The following is a 14074-nucleotide window of genomic DNA, read 5'->3' on the forward strand; positions in this document are numbered from 1 at the left end:
AGCAGAAAGAGAACTTAAGAATACAATCCCAGTTACAATCGCAACAACAAAAAAATAAAACATCCAGGAATAAACTTAAAGAGGTGAAAGACCTATACACTGAAAACTCTAAGACATTGAAAGAAATTGAAGAAGACATAAAGAAATGGAAAGATATCCAATGCTCATGGGTCGGAAGAATAAACATGGTTAAAATGTCCATACGACCTAAAGCAATCTACAGATTCTCAGAATCCCAAAGACATTCTTCACGGAAATAGAACAAAGAATCCCAAAATTTATATGGAACAAGAAAAGACCCTGAATAGCCAAAGCAATCTTGAGAAAAAAGGACAAAGCTGGAGGCATCACAATCCTTGACTTCAAAATATAATACAAAGCTATAGTAATCAAAACAGCATGGTACTGGCACCAAAACAGACACATAGATCAATGGAACAGAACTGAAAGCCCAGAAATAAAACCACACATCTATGGACAGCTAATCTTCAATGAAGGAGCCAAGAACATACAATGGAGAAAGGAAAGTCTCTTCAATAAATGGTGGCAGGAAAACTGGACAGCCACACACAAAAGAATGAAAGTAGACCACTATCTTACACCATATACAAAAATTAACCCAAAGTGGATTAAAGACTTGAATGTAAGACCTGAAACCATAAACCTCCTGGAAGAACATATAGGCAGTACACTATTTTACATGAGTCTTAGCAGCATCTTTTCAAATACCGTGTCTACTTGGGCAAGTGAAACAAAAGAAAAAGTTAACAAATGGCACTACATCAGACGAAAAAGCTTCTGCAAAGCAAAGGAAACCGTGAACAAAATGAAGACAACCCACCAACTGGGAGAAAATATTTGCAAATCATTTATCTGACAAGGAGTTGATCTCCAAAATACACAAAGAACTCATACAACTCAACATCAAAAAAACAAACAGCCAGATCAAAAAATGGGCAGAGTATACGAACATTTTTCCAAAGAAGATATACAGATGGCCGACACATGAAATGATGTTCAACATCACTAATTATTGGGGAAATGCAAATCAAAACTACAATGAGATATCACATCACACTGGTCAAAATGGCTATAATTACCAAGAAAAAAAACAACAAATGTTGGAGATGATGTGGAGTAAAAAGAATCCTCACACACTGACGGTGGGGATGCAAACTGGTGCAGCCAAGATGGAAAACAGTATGGAGATTTCTCAAAAAATAAAAAATAGAAATACCATACGATCCAGCTATTCCACTGTTGGGTATTTATCCAGAGAACTTGAAATCAATAATCCAAAGAGATTTATTCACCCCTGTGTTCATCGCAGCATTAGTCACAATAGCAAAGATGTGGAATCAACGCAAGTCCCCTTCTATGGATGAATGGATAAAGAAGATGTGGCACAGATATACAATGGAATACTACTCAGCTACAAAAAAAGACAAAATCGTCCCATGTGCAACAACACGGATGGACCTTGAGGATATGAAGTTAAGCAAAATAAGCCAGACAGAGAAAGATAAAAACTGCGTGATTTCACTCATATGTTGAAGATAAATACATGGATAAAGAGAACAGATGAGGGGTTTAACAGAGAGGAAGGGGGTTGAGGGTGAGCAAAAAGGGTAAAGGGGCACATATGTATGGTGTCAGACAAAAATTAGACTACTGGTAGTGAGCATGATGAAGTATAGTCAGAAATTGATAAATAATAATGTACACCCCAAATTTTACAATGTTATAAATCATTATGATCTCAATAAAAAGACTAATAAAAAAAGGGGAAAACAGAAGTACAAATTTCGGGTTTCTACTCACTTGAATTAAGGAAAACACTGATAATAGTAAACCTGTTAAATAGTATTCATGAGATAAGCTGGGTTTGAGATTTCTGCTTTGATTACTTGAAATACTCAAATAGTTTCAATGCCACATTCCTCAGTGACCCTCCAGGAGATTTTAGATAAGGCTTTAATCTCAATTATTTGTAAAAGAGGATTAAACACATTCCATATCTGCCTTTTAGAATGAAGGTTTAGTTGAAAATTACCTTTCTGAATTCCTCAGAGAAAAAAATAATTTCTATGTTGTACGAAAATTATTAAAAGAAAAGACATCTTTCATCACTTGTAAATGTCTGGAACAACAAAAATTACCTTTGAGGATTCGCAAGTAATATTCAGTCTCCAGAATGGACAACCCTTATCGCACTGAGGACACATTATGATCTCGCCGCCAATTCTAGGATCACAGACTTCTTTGCTAAAGAAAAGAGAAAAATAAAATTTAATTTAAAAAATTTTAATGAATATGACTTTCTTTTCTAGCAGCATGATAAAATCCAACATACATTCATGATAAGAAAATGAAACTAGACTACTGAACTAAACTCATAAAACTCAGAATGGAAATGAACTTCATTAACCTGATAAAGGCTTGCTACATAAAACCTATAAAAAACATTATACTTAATGGTAAAAAGCTGAAAGTATTTCCTTTAGATCAGAAACAAGATGATGGATCCTGCTATCACCTCTTCTTTTCAGTGGAGGTCCTTGCAGCGCAGGAGGATTGGCGAGGAAAAAAGAAAATGCTATTACTAACAGATAACATGATTGTCTATATAGATGACTCAGCAGAACCTACATACAAATCATGAGAATAAGTGCCTTTATAAGTTTGCTGGACACAAAATCAGTATACAAAATATACGCAGATTCACAATAAGGAATTGTGTTCCTACAGACCCGCAACAATTAGGAATTAATTTTAAAAAAAGCATTTTTCAACAGCTTAAAAAATATAAAGAATCTAGGAATAAATCTAATTCAAGATGTATAAGATTTAAATAGAGGAAATTATAAAACTGTTCTGAAAGAGGGAAGAAGCCCTATATATATGGATATGTTATCATGTTCACAATTTGGACAAAGCAATATTTAAAGATGTCATTTCTCTCCCATTTAAGGTGTAAATTCAATGAGAAGAGCAAAGGGCTCAGAACAGTCAAAACACTTCTAGTGAACAGGTGCTATTGGCATAGGTTAAGAAAAACTGACCACAAGAACAAAATAAAGAGCTCAGCAAGAGACCTCTGTTTATACAAAAACTGACTTATGACAGGGCTGGCCCAGCAAATCAGTAAGGTGAGAAGTGACATTTCAATAAATAGGGCTGCTGCAATGGAATATCCATATGGAAAAACATGAAATCGAACCCCTAAATCCTATCATATACAAATCAATTCCAGGTAGAAAATGAGAATGCAACTGTACCAGCTTATTAGAAAAAAATAGGAGAACATCCAGATAACATTGGGGTAAGGAGAAATTCCACACATGAAAAACCAAGAGGCATAAATCATAAAGGAAAATATCGATACACTCAAAATCTTTTAAAAATGAGAACTTCATTAAAATACACCATAAAGGGAGGAAAAAAAGAACCAGCTACAAACTGGTAGAAGTTTTGCAACACATAAAAATGACAAAGGACTATTCACTGGAGCATTTAAAGAACTCCTACAAATTAGTAAGAACAGGCTGCACACTGTCCCCTCTAGAAGAAGCCATTCAGAGGGACTCTCACGTGAATGGGACTGGAGTTGTGTAATTAGTTGGTCTTGCAAGTAAGTCAGTTAAAGACAAATGGGCATGGGAAGCACTTTTAGAATATCTGAGCAAAGATCCTGGAAAATCTGCTCCTCTATAAAAGCAATAAGAACACTGGCGAAATTCATCAAAATTAACCTCTGCAGAACTCTGGAAATTAAACAAAGGCCCATAGCAATTTGAGAAGCCTATTTGAGGAAAAATGGCTCATAGTAGTGAGCTTTGTGGCATTTTAACTTGACCTCGCCCCATCCTCACATCCTCAGCCTCATGGCAGCCTTAAAACCACACAACCTTAAACCCTCACAACCATGCTACCCTAGAAGTCCCTGAAGGGGGCAGAAGTGGTTTGAAATTACCCAAAAAATCCATCCCCAGAGAACTGTCACTATTTGATCAGTCTAGCAGGTCCCTGGAAAAGCTCCATTGTCAGGATTGTCATTTTTTGACCTGTCCTAGAGTTCACACTGTGCCAACAGTCCCCAGAGTGTCTGCTGAAAGCAATTAGCAGAAATTGTTCAACATTGCAACCACTTGGGGCAATGATACCAGTAGGGGGCTAACAAGACACTGACCAAAAAACTCAAAAAGAACAATTGGGGAATGAGATGTCCATAGGGGGCTTTAAAAAGCTCCAACATATTATTCCTAGGATTGTAGAAAGCCATGTGCATGTGTGGAATAGTACACATGGCCAGGAAAGACCTGAGAAAACTTGAATCCTTCACCTCTGGCTGACCTTGAGGTTCTGCATAAGCAAAAAGTAAAGAAGAGGGAAGAGCTGCAAATTGCCTGCTGGACTGGTGAAGGCATTCCCAACACAAAGACACACAGCCACTTGGCAAAAGCACAAAGAATGACTTGACTCCAGGCATATAAAGGAATCACTGTTCAATCCGCCGACGATTAAGTTTAATGAACACAGACTTCAACGGCCACACACAAGAAAGAAAACAGACTTTAAAGAATTAGTTCAGAAAACTAACTAAATGAACAGCAGCAGCAGCAGCAATGACAGCAACAAACAGAAGCAACAACAAACCCTGAAAAGGAGGAAAATCTGATTTCCAGATCTGCCACATTATAATATCTAAAATTCCCAGCATTCAACAGAAAACTATAAGATACTTAAACAGAAAAGTGTGGCCATGACAGAGGGAAAAAAGGCAGTTAATACAAACTGACCCTGAGGACACTCAGAAGTTGGACCTACTAGATGACAAAGACTTAAATAGGCAAGTATGGACATGTCCAAAGAACTAAAAGGAACCATGCCTAAGGAGTTAACGTAGGTGAACAACTTCTTACCATATAAAGAACATCAATGAAGAGATACAGATAATTAAAAAGAACCAAGTGGAAATCTTAGAGATGAAAAGTATAATAACTAAAATGAAAAATTCACCAGAGGGGATCTTCTGCAGATAATGAACTGGCAGAAGAAAAAACTCAGCAAACTTAAAACTAGGTCTATTGAGATTATCCAGTTTGAAAAACAGAAAAAGTAATGAAGAAAAATGAACACCGCCTCAAAGACTGGCGAGACATCAACAACAATGCCCGTAGACATATAATAGGAGTCCAGAAGGAAAGGAGAGAAAGAAAGGGGCAGAAAGAATATTTGAAGAAATACTGGCCCAAAACTGCCCAAATTTGATGAAAACATTAATTTGCACATCCAAGAAAACTCCAAGCAGGATAAACTCAAAAGACATCTAAACACAGGCACATCATACTCGAAGCATCAAAAGACAAGGACAAAGAGAGAATCTTGAAAGGGAAAAGCGATTCAAAACATACAAAGGCTCTTCAATAAGATTAATAGCTTACTTCTCATCAGAAACTATGGAGGCCAGAAGGCAGCGGGATGATATGGTCAAAGTGCTGAAAGGAACAGACTGTCAACCAAGTATTCTATATCCAGCAAAATTATTCTTCAAAAATGAAGGAGAAATTAAGACATTCCTAGACAAATATAATCTGAAAGAATCAGTTGCTAGCAGACCTGTCCTACAAGAAATACTAAGAAGAGTCCTTCAGGCTTAAAGAACATTAGACAGTAACTCAAACCTCCACGAAGAAATAAAGAGCACGGGCAGAGTAACTACACAGGCAAATACCAAAGACAGTGTAAATATATTTTTGCATGTAATTATTTTCTTTTCCTAGCTGATGTAAAAGACAATTGCATAAAATAATTATTATAAAAATGTGTTCATGGGTTTATACTGCATAAAGATGTAATTTACATGACAATAACAGGACAAAGGGGGGTGGGGGGAGGGAACAAGACCTATACCAAAGCAAAGTTTTTGTATACTATTGAAATTAAGTTGGCCTTAATCTGAACTAGATTGTTTTAACACACACCGTTATATATAATCTCCAGGGCAACCACTTAAGAAAATAACTCAAAAAACTAGAGTAAAAGAAGCAACAAATTAAAATGGTATACTAGAAAATATTTATTCTATACAAAAAAATGTGGTAAGGGAGGAATATAAAAAGAAGACATACAGAAAACAAATAGAAAAGTGGCAGAAGTAACTCCAACCTGCTAAGAGATTACAGTAAATGTAAATGAACTAAACAGTCCAATCAAAAGGCAGAAATAAATAGAGAAGAGAAAAATCAACAAAACCAAAAGTTCTTTGAAAAAAATCAACAAAATTGACAAATCTTTAGCTAGGCTCATCAAGAAAAAAAGTGAGAAGATTCAAATTACTAAAATTAGAAATAAAAGGAGGGACATTAATACTGACCTTACAAAAATAAAAGGGATCATAAGGGGATACTATGAATAATTACATGCCAACAAATTAGATAATCTAGATGAAATGAACAAATTTCTAGAAAGACATAAGTGATTAAAGCTGACTTAAGAAGAAATAGAAAACCTGAAGAGACCTATAACAAAACACTGAATTAGTAATCAAAAACTTCCCAGAGAGAAATGCCTAAACACAGATGGCTCATGGGTGATTCTATCAACATTTAAAGAAGAACTAATAAAGAAGAGGGAACAATTCTCAATTCATTCTATAAGACCAGTATTACCCTGATACAAGGCATCACAAGGAAACTACAGACCAATGTCTTTTCTGAATATAAATGCAAAAATCCTCAACAAAATACTAGCAAATCAAATCCAGTAACATATAAGGAGGCTTGTTATCAAGAGTGAGGTACCCAGAAATACAAGGATAGTTCAACATACAAAAATCAATTCATGTAATATGCCATACTAATAAAATAATGGGCAAAAACTAGGAATAGAAGAGAAATTCTTCAATCTGATAAAGAGTATCTATGAAAACCCCACAGCAAACATCATATTTAATGGTGAAGAGTGAATGCTTTCCTCCCAAGATCAACATTGTACTGGAGGTTCTGGTCAGCTCAACAAGAGAAGGAAAATAAATCAAAGGCCTCCAGATTGGAAAGGAATAAGTAAAACTATTTCTATTGCAGAGGACATGATATTGTATATTAAAATCCTATTGAAGCCACCAAAAAAATTTAGAGTTAATACACCAGTTCAGCAAGATTATAAGACAGAAAGTCAAAATACAAAAAAGCAATTATATTTCCATACACTAGCAATGAAGAATCCAAAAACTGCAATTAAGGAACTAATTTCATTTACCATAGCATCAAAAAGAATAAAATACTTAGAATAAATTTGCGAAAATTAGCATGAAACTTGTAGACTGAAAACTACAAAACGTTGTTGATAGAAATTAAAGACAACCTAAATAAACAGAAAGACATTCTGTGTTCATGGATTGGAAGAATTAATATTGTTCAGATGGCAATAGCCCTCAAACTAAGCTGCAGATTCAATGCAATTTCTATCAAAATCCCAGCAGGCTTTTTTGCATAAATTGGCAAGCTGATTCTAAAATTAATATAGAAATGTAAGGGACCTGGAATAGCCAAAACAATTTTGAAAAAGAAGAACAAAGTTTCCAATTTCAAAACTTACTATAAAGCTACAGTCATCAATATAGTGTGGTACCTGCATAAAGGACAGACATATAGATCAATGGGAAAGAACTGAGAGCCCACAAATAAACTCCTGCACTCAGGGACAATTGATTTTGACAAGGGTATCAAGAGAATCCAATAGGAAAAGAATACTCTTTTCAAAAATGGCCCTGGGACACCTGGATACACACCTGGAAAAGGATAAAGTTGAACCCTTACTTCATACCATTTACAAAAATTAACTCGAAATGAATCACAGACCTCAAACTATAAAACTTTTAGAAGTAAATATTGAGAAAATGACTTTGGATTACAAATGGTTTCTAAGATATGACGCCCAAAGCACAAACAACAAAAGAAAAAAGTTAGGTAAACTGGACTTCTTTAAAATCAAAAACTTTTGTGCTTCCAAGGACATCATCAAGAAAAGGAAAAGACAACCCACAGAATGGGAGAAAATACTTGCAATATATCTGATAAGGGACTTTTATCCAGAATATATAGAGAACACACAATTCAACAATAAAAAGACCAAATAACACAATTAAAATAGGCAAAGGATTTGAATAGATGTTTCTCCCAAGAAGAGATACAAATGACAAATAAGCACATGAAAAGATGTTCAAGATCAACAACATATCACTTGAGACCCACTACAGTGGCTAATATATATATTTTTTAAAAACCCCTATAATAACAAGTGTTGATGAGGATGTGGAGAAACTGGAATTATCATACATTACTAATGGCAATGTAAAATGATATGGCCACTTTGGAAAATACTTTGGCAATTCCTCAAAATGTAAAATGTAGACTTACCATATATCCCAGCAATTCCATTCTTTGGTATATTCTCAAGAGAACTGAAAATATCAGTCCACACAAAAACTTATACATGAATAATCATAGTAGAATTATTCATAATAACCAAAAGGTGAAAATAACACAAATGTCAACTGACAAATGGAAAAAAAATGTGGTATGTTCATAGAATGGAATACTATTTGGCCACCAAAAGGAATGAAGTACTGATACATGCTACAAGGTGGATGAGCCTTGAAAACATTACACTAAGTGAAAGATGACAGTCACAAAAGGCTACATACTGTATGGTTCCGCTTACAGGAAATGTCCAGAATAAGCAAATTCATAGAGACAGAAAGTAGATTAGTGGTTGCAGGGGCTAAAGAAAGGTGGGTTAGAGAGTGACTGCTAAAGGGTACTTGTTTCTTTTTGGGGTGATGAAAATGTTCTGAAATTAAACAGCCTGTAAATGTACTTAAAACCACTGAATTGTACATTTTCAAAGGATGCATTTTATGGTATGTGAATAAGATCTCAATAAAGCTGTTATTTTGAAAAGGGGCACAAGCTTAAAACAGGAATTTTATATAAAAAGAAATACCTACAGTATCCTCCATTTATGCATAGACGTTTTCAAAACACACAAAATGAAACATATTTTGTGTGGATACAAATATACGTGATAAAGAATACGTAAAGGAATGTTAAAAATCAAAAGTTAGTACAGTTGTTATTTCCAAAGGGGAAAGTGGAGACATAATTGAGCAAAGTACTTCCCAGGTAACAGCATGCTCTTTTTCTTAAATTGGGTGATGGATCATTATTCCTTATACCATAAATACATGTTCTATTCTTGTGAATCTATTCACTATGTAATAAAATTAACTGAAAATTATTTAAAATGCATATATTTTAAATATTTAAAAAATACATAATAAATAATTAAAGCCCTCATAGTTTTGAGCACAGGGCGTATATATCCCAAGACCCTCCCCCAGTGTTCTGTAGATTAATCTGTGGGGAACAGTAGGAAATGTGTGGTGTGACTGTCATGGTGATTTTATAAAAGGAATTACCATGAGAACCACCATGCAAGAACCTTATAAAAATGCTAGTTGTGCACTGTGTGTGTTTTTGAAATGCCTTTTTTTGGTTGGAACAATATACAAAACGATGGCGAAGCCAAAGACAAATTTAGGCAAAAGCATCAACATTCAGCCTCTGGCCCTAAACTCTTTTCCAGTGAAGAGAGTAGAGGACTTCAGAGATTAACTGCAGCTTTCCAGCCAAGAAGCCGTAATGGGTACAAAACACTCAGAATCCTCTATTAAACAGAATGGATAATTATGCTTATACGTCAGGCCTGCCATGTAAGCTTCCTGCCTCGGGAGCTAGGCTGATATGCTTGGGGCTAGAAAAATTTGGTTATCAGCTCATCGCTGGTGCCCAGAAATTTGATCTGGCTGTCAAACCTGGATAGAAGCCAAATTAACAAGAGAAAATGCCTGGTTCAGGCCTGCATCCCTTCTAGAGGTTGAGACCACCAAAAGCAGAGGAATAATGACACAATTCCAAACAGTGATGGGGAAATTCAGTGTCCCGGCACCCAGGTATTTCCCTTTGGACAGCGCAGCTGGTCTCTGAATTCCAACATCGACCACAAACTAATTCTCTATCCTTTTCCCTAACTTTGTAAGGGCTAATTTTTTTTAAAGTAAAGCAAAACTATTGTTTACTCGAGTTTTTAAACATATATTTCTTAATACATATTAAGAAGTCATTTCCAAAAGCACAAAAACACCAATTTTACCAGTTTTGCCGTTGCAACCTTGAAAAAATCAGAGCTGCTCCTGGCCCACAGCCTGCAGGGGTAAGTGAAGCATTCCTCTGGGGGCCAGAAGTTCAAGGATAGTCCTCCCTTCAGACCGCCTTTCTTTTTCAAACAAAGTACTGTCTTAAAATATTGGAGTGCTTCCCAAGGGTAATATTCCTGTCAGAGACTGGGCTGCATTATCTAAGGAAAAATTTTTCCACTTCACTTAGTTATTACACTCAGAACAAAAGGGGTATATTATCCAAAGTGGTAAGCGTTCTGCGATGAGTCTTTTTTTTACTAAATCAGTCCAAGACCTTGAAAATAATTTCAAGTCTAATCAACTTTTCGGCATGGTAACAAGGAATAAACAGAGCTTACCTCCATGTACAGTTATCTTGATTAATATATCCGTAGAGAAAGCAAGCCACTCCAACTACTGCTGCCAGGAGAAGCATCTTCGTGTAATAGCCCAGCCAAGCAAAATAGATTCCAATCTTTTCTCCATAATATTTCCTGAAGAAAGACAAATTATTTTTAGAAAATAGACACAAATAATCACTCTGCAGCTTCATCCTAATATTAATTTCTGATTTTAAATAAAGGAGGCATTAACATTAAACTTCTGACCTCACTCACACTTAAAACATGTTCATTTTCACAGCCGATCCCAAAGTCCTCTAGGAAACAAAAAGTATTTTACATATCACAGAAGTACTGATCACTGGTTAGCCTGCAGAAGTAAAGTAAACCAGAATAGAGCAAAGGACGGAAAAATGCTGAATATGGAGCAAACAGAGAGCATCATCATCATTCTTTGTAAAGACCAGCACAGTGACACATTCTCCAAAAGACCATTCTTAACATGCAGAAAACAAATCAGCACAGTCTGCTCACAGTTACTTGCTTTTTGTTTGTCTAGGGAACTTCCTTGGAGCAAATATAAGGTAACTCACAAATAATAACAAGAAAATGACGGATAATAATAATAATAATTAGTAGTGGAATGTCTCTCTGACCAAAATATTTATAAAGTTCACTGGGAGAATGGGAGAGGGCAGGATGGATAGGGCTGAGGAATCCACTGTCCTGTATTCCTTGTTTCTGACACTTTTTTTCCAAATTTTAAAAACTGATCAGTGGTGTGCTCTGGGGTAAAATGGACGAGATCAAGTAGACAAGATTGGAAGAAGTATGAAGCAGGCATGAAGCAGTGCCTTACTGCTCCTGAAAGGGAGACAAATACAGCTAGGCAGAAACAAGGGCTTAGGGAGGAGGAGAAAGCAAGGAGTGATGGTTGAGGCGACTATGCTGTTGTTGATACTTTCCTAGACGGATTCACTCCTGGCTCAGTGTTGGCTGGTAGAACGTGTAGATTTACTTAGATCTGAGGCCTGTGTGAGACTTCTGGCTCAGCATGGAGCCGGGCTGAGCTCCTCGGGCTTATCCTACTGGAGACTTAGCTCTGAGAACAACCTGGAGGCCTGGGGGACTTCAGACAGGAACATCCCTGGGCTGGACCAGCGCTGAAAGGGCAGCTATGAGACCAGCTCCACAGTCACAGGCCTGGGTGTAGGCCACATCCACGGCAAAAAGAAGAGATAAAACTAACATGCAATAGGAGATGGGAGGAACAAAGTATGTCAATTTGCATGTGATTGGGGCTTTGTTGTTTGGCTCATGGAATGCAGGCAAATGGCAGGTGCAGGATAATGCCTGGGAGGGAAAAAGCTTAGCAATGGGATTACGATGTCTTCAACTGTTTGCTGTTAAACTTTCTGTTGTATGTTCTTATTAACCATCCACCGTGGACGTGCCCCATTTAAAACTGAAAAGACTGTTAGAAGTTGCCTGGTCCAACCCCCCAGTAGTAAAAAACATCCTGCTATATGTAGAGAGCCAGTCGGGCAGTCCCTGACTGGATATTTACAGTGACAGGGAGATCATTATTTCCGAAGGTATCCTGTTACACGGTAGGCAAGGAGGTCAGAAAGAATTTTTGAATCTTAAACAGAAGCCTGCCTCCTAGTTCTTGCTGAAAGGCTGGGAATAATGAGGTCTCTTCAAACATGATATTCTGTCTCTCTGCCGAAAACATCCCAATTCTTAACACCAATTTTTAAAAATTCAGCTTTGATTTTTTAATCAAAGTTATAACGATACATTCATTCAATAGTCAAATAGTTCTAGAAGACTGATTATAAAAAGGAGCAGTCCCCAACAACGTACCCCATTTCCTGTCGCCCAGAAGCAACTTTCAAGTCAAAAGCTGATTCTTGGAATACTTACCTCAATATCTCTAAATAATTATACTTGCAGTGTAGCTTATTGATTTTTCAGTTTCATGTATCGTCTGTTGACTTCCTACCTTAGAAGATGAGGATTGAGCTCTCTTTCAACCCCCCGTCTCATCTACACATCCACACCTCCACCCTCTCAACATAGTTACATCATAATTTTGTTTAGATCAAGATCCTTGGCTCTACATTATTTTGACTCTGTAAAGACTACGCACCGCTGAATCTAGTCATCTGCTCAGCTTACTTTTTCGTTCCTGCCCAATATTTTGTTTTCCCTGGAGTTAGTAATTGTCTTGGTGGCTCATTGCTTAGTTTTCTGTGTACTTAACAATTCAAGCCCAGATTTTCCCCCAATATATAACTTCCTTCTAACACATGAGGTAGTCTATTAATTTCATCTCCTGGTATAAAGCCCTTCAGGTCTCCTCAAACCTGGATTAATGACTTGCTGGGCCTGCCACAGAGCTGTCGTCTGCATCTCTCAGTCCCTCTCTCGTGCTGGGAATCTCTGTTTATTGAATCTATGTCTTTCTCTGTCTTGGGGGAGCACCTCCCCCACTGCGCCTTACGTATTTAAACTGAGAAAATTCCTCACCCTTAATTAGCAGTCTGTCCACATATGGAATTGTAAATTGAAAAAGCACCTCCCTTAGAAATTTGAAGTTACTTCTCTTTTTCCACCTTGCAGTGCTGTTGAAAAGGTCAATGCTATTCTGAGTCTTGCTCCTTCACATGAAGCCTGTTTTTCCTTCTGGAGGTTTGAAGAACCTTCTCTTTGTCTCCAGTGTCCTGAGATGTCATGCTGAGTGGCCTGATGGCTCTGTTTCCATTGTCCGGGAGCGCTTGGTAGACTCCTTCCTCCGGAGACACACAGAGTTCAGTTCTTCAACACGGTTCTTCAGATGCTCTTCTTGAAGTATTTCTCCGATTTCCTCCCTCCATTTTCTCTGTTCCTGTTTCTCCCACTCCTATTATTTGTTCATTGCACCTCCCAGACTCATCTTCTAGTTTTTATCTTTTCTGCCTTTTATTTCCTGTCTTTATATTTTTGCTCTACTTTGTGCACAATTTCTTCAACTTCATTTTCTAACACTATTGTTGGACTTTTTCTGTTCTATCACATTTTTCATTTCCAAGAGCAATATTTTATTCTCAGAATGATCCTTTTTCATGGAATCCTGTCGTTGTCTTGTGGATACCATATCTTTTCTTATCATTCTGAAGAAGTTTTTTGGGAAACCTTTCTGTGTTTCTGTGCAAAGTCTGTTTGCTCCAGATTGCTCTTTCTGGTTTGTTTGGTTTGCTTTTTGGGAAAGAATTCGTTTTCCCTCTGGTAATCCCTGGGAACCACAGATGAAGCTGTAACAGCCAGAATACTCAAGGGGTTACTAGTGGAACACAGCGAAGGGAACATGTGGACCAAGGACAGGAAATAATTAAATCTGTTTCCCTTAGCAAAATATACTTGAAATATTGGGGAAATTTTTTTTTTTTACCAAAGGAAAAAAAAAAACCAATCAACCCATAAAAAATGATTAAGAACGCATCAAAAACCT

At 36.8% G+C, this 14074-nt stretch overlaps 1 protein-coding gene across 2 annotated transcripts in view; it reads right to left on the reverse strand.

Moving 5' to 3' along the window:
- ANO6 (anoctamin 6) overlaps positions 1–14074 on the reverse strand; it is a 188782-nt gene that overhangs the window by 54078 nt on the left and 120630 nt on the right. For both annotated transcript variants that reach the window (XM_046653285.1, XM_046653296.1), the window contains 2 exons: positions 10600–10734; positions 2160–2265 (listed from right to left, as the gene is read on the reverse strand). In XM_046653285.1, coding sequence (XP_046509241.1) covers positions 2160–2265; positions 10600–10734 — 241 coding nt within the window. The remainder of the gene's footprint in view (positions 1–2159; positions 2266–10599; positions 10735–14074) is intronic.

The sequence above is a fragment of the Equus quagga genome, chromosome 1 (genome assembly GCF_021613505.1).
Source record: "Equus quagga isolate Etosha38 chromosome 1, UCLA_HA_Equagga_1.0, whole genome shotgun sequence".
Taxonomy (NCBI): Eukaryota; Metazoa; Chordata; class Mammalia; order Perissodactyla; family Equidae; genus Equus; species Equus quagga.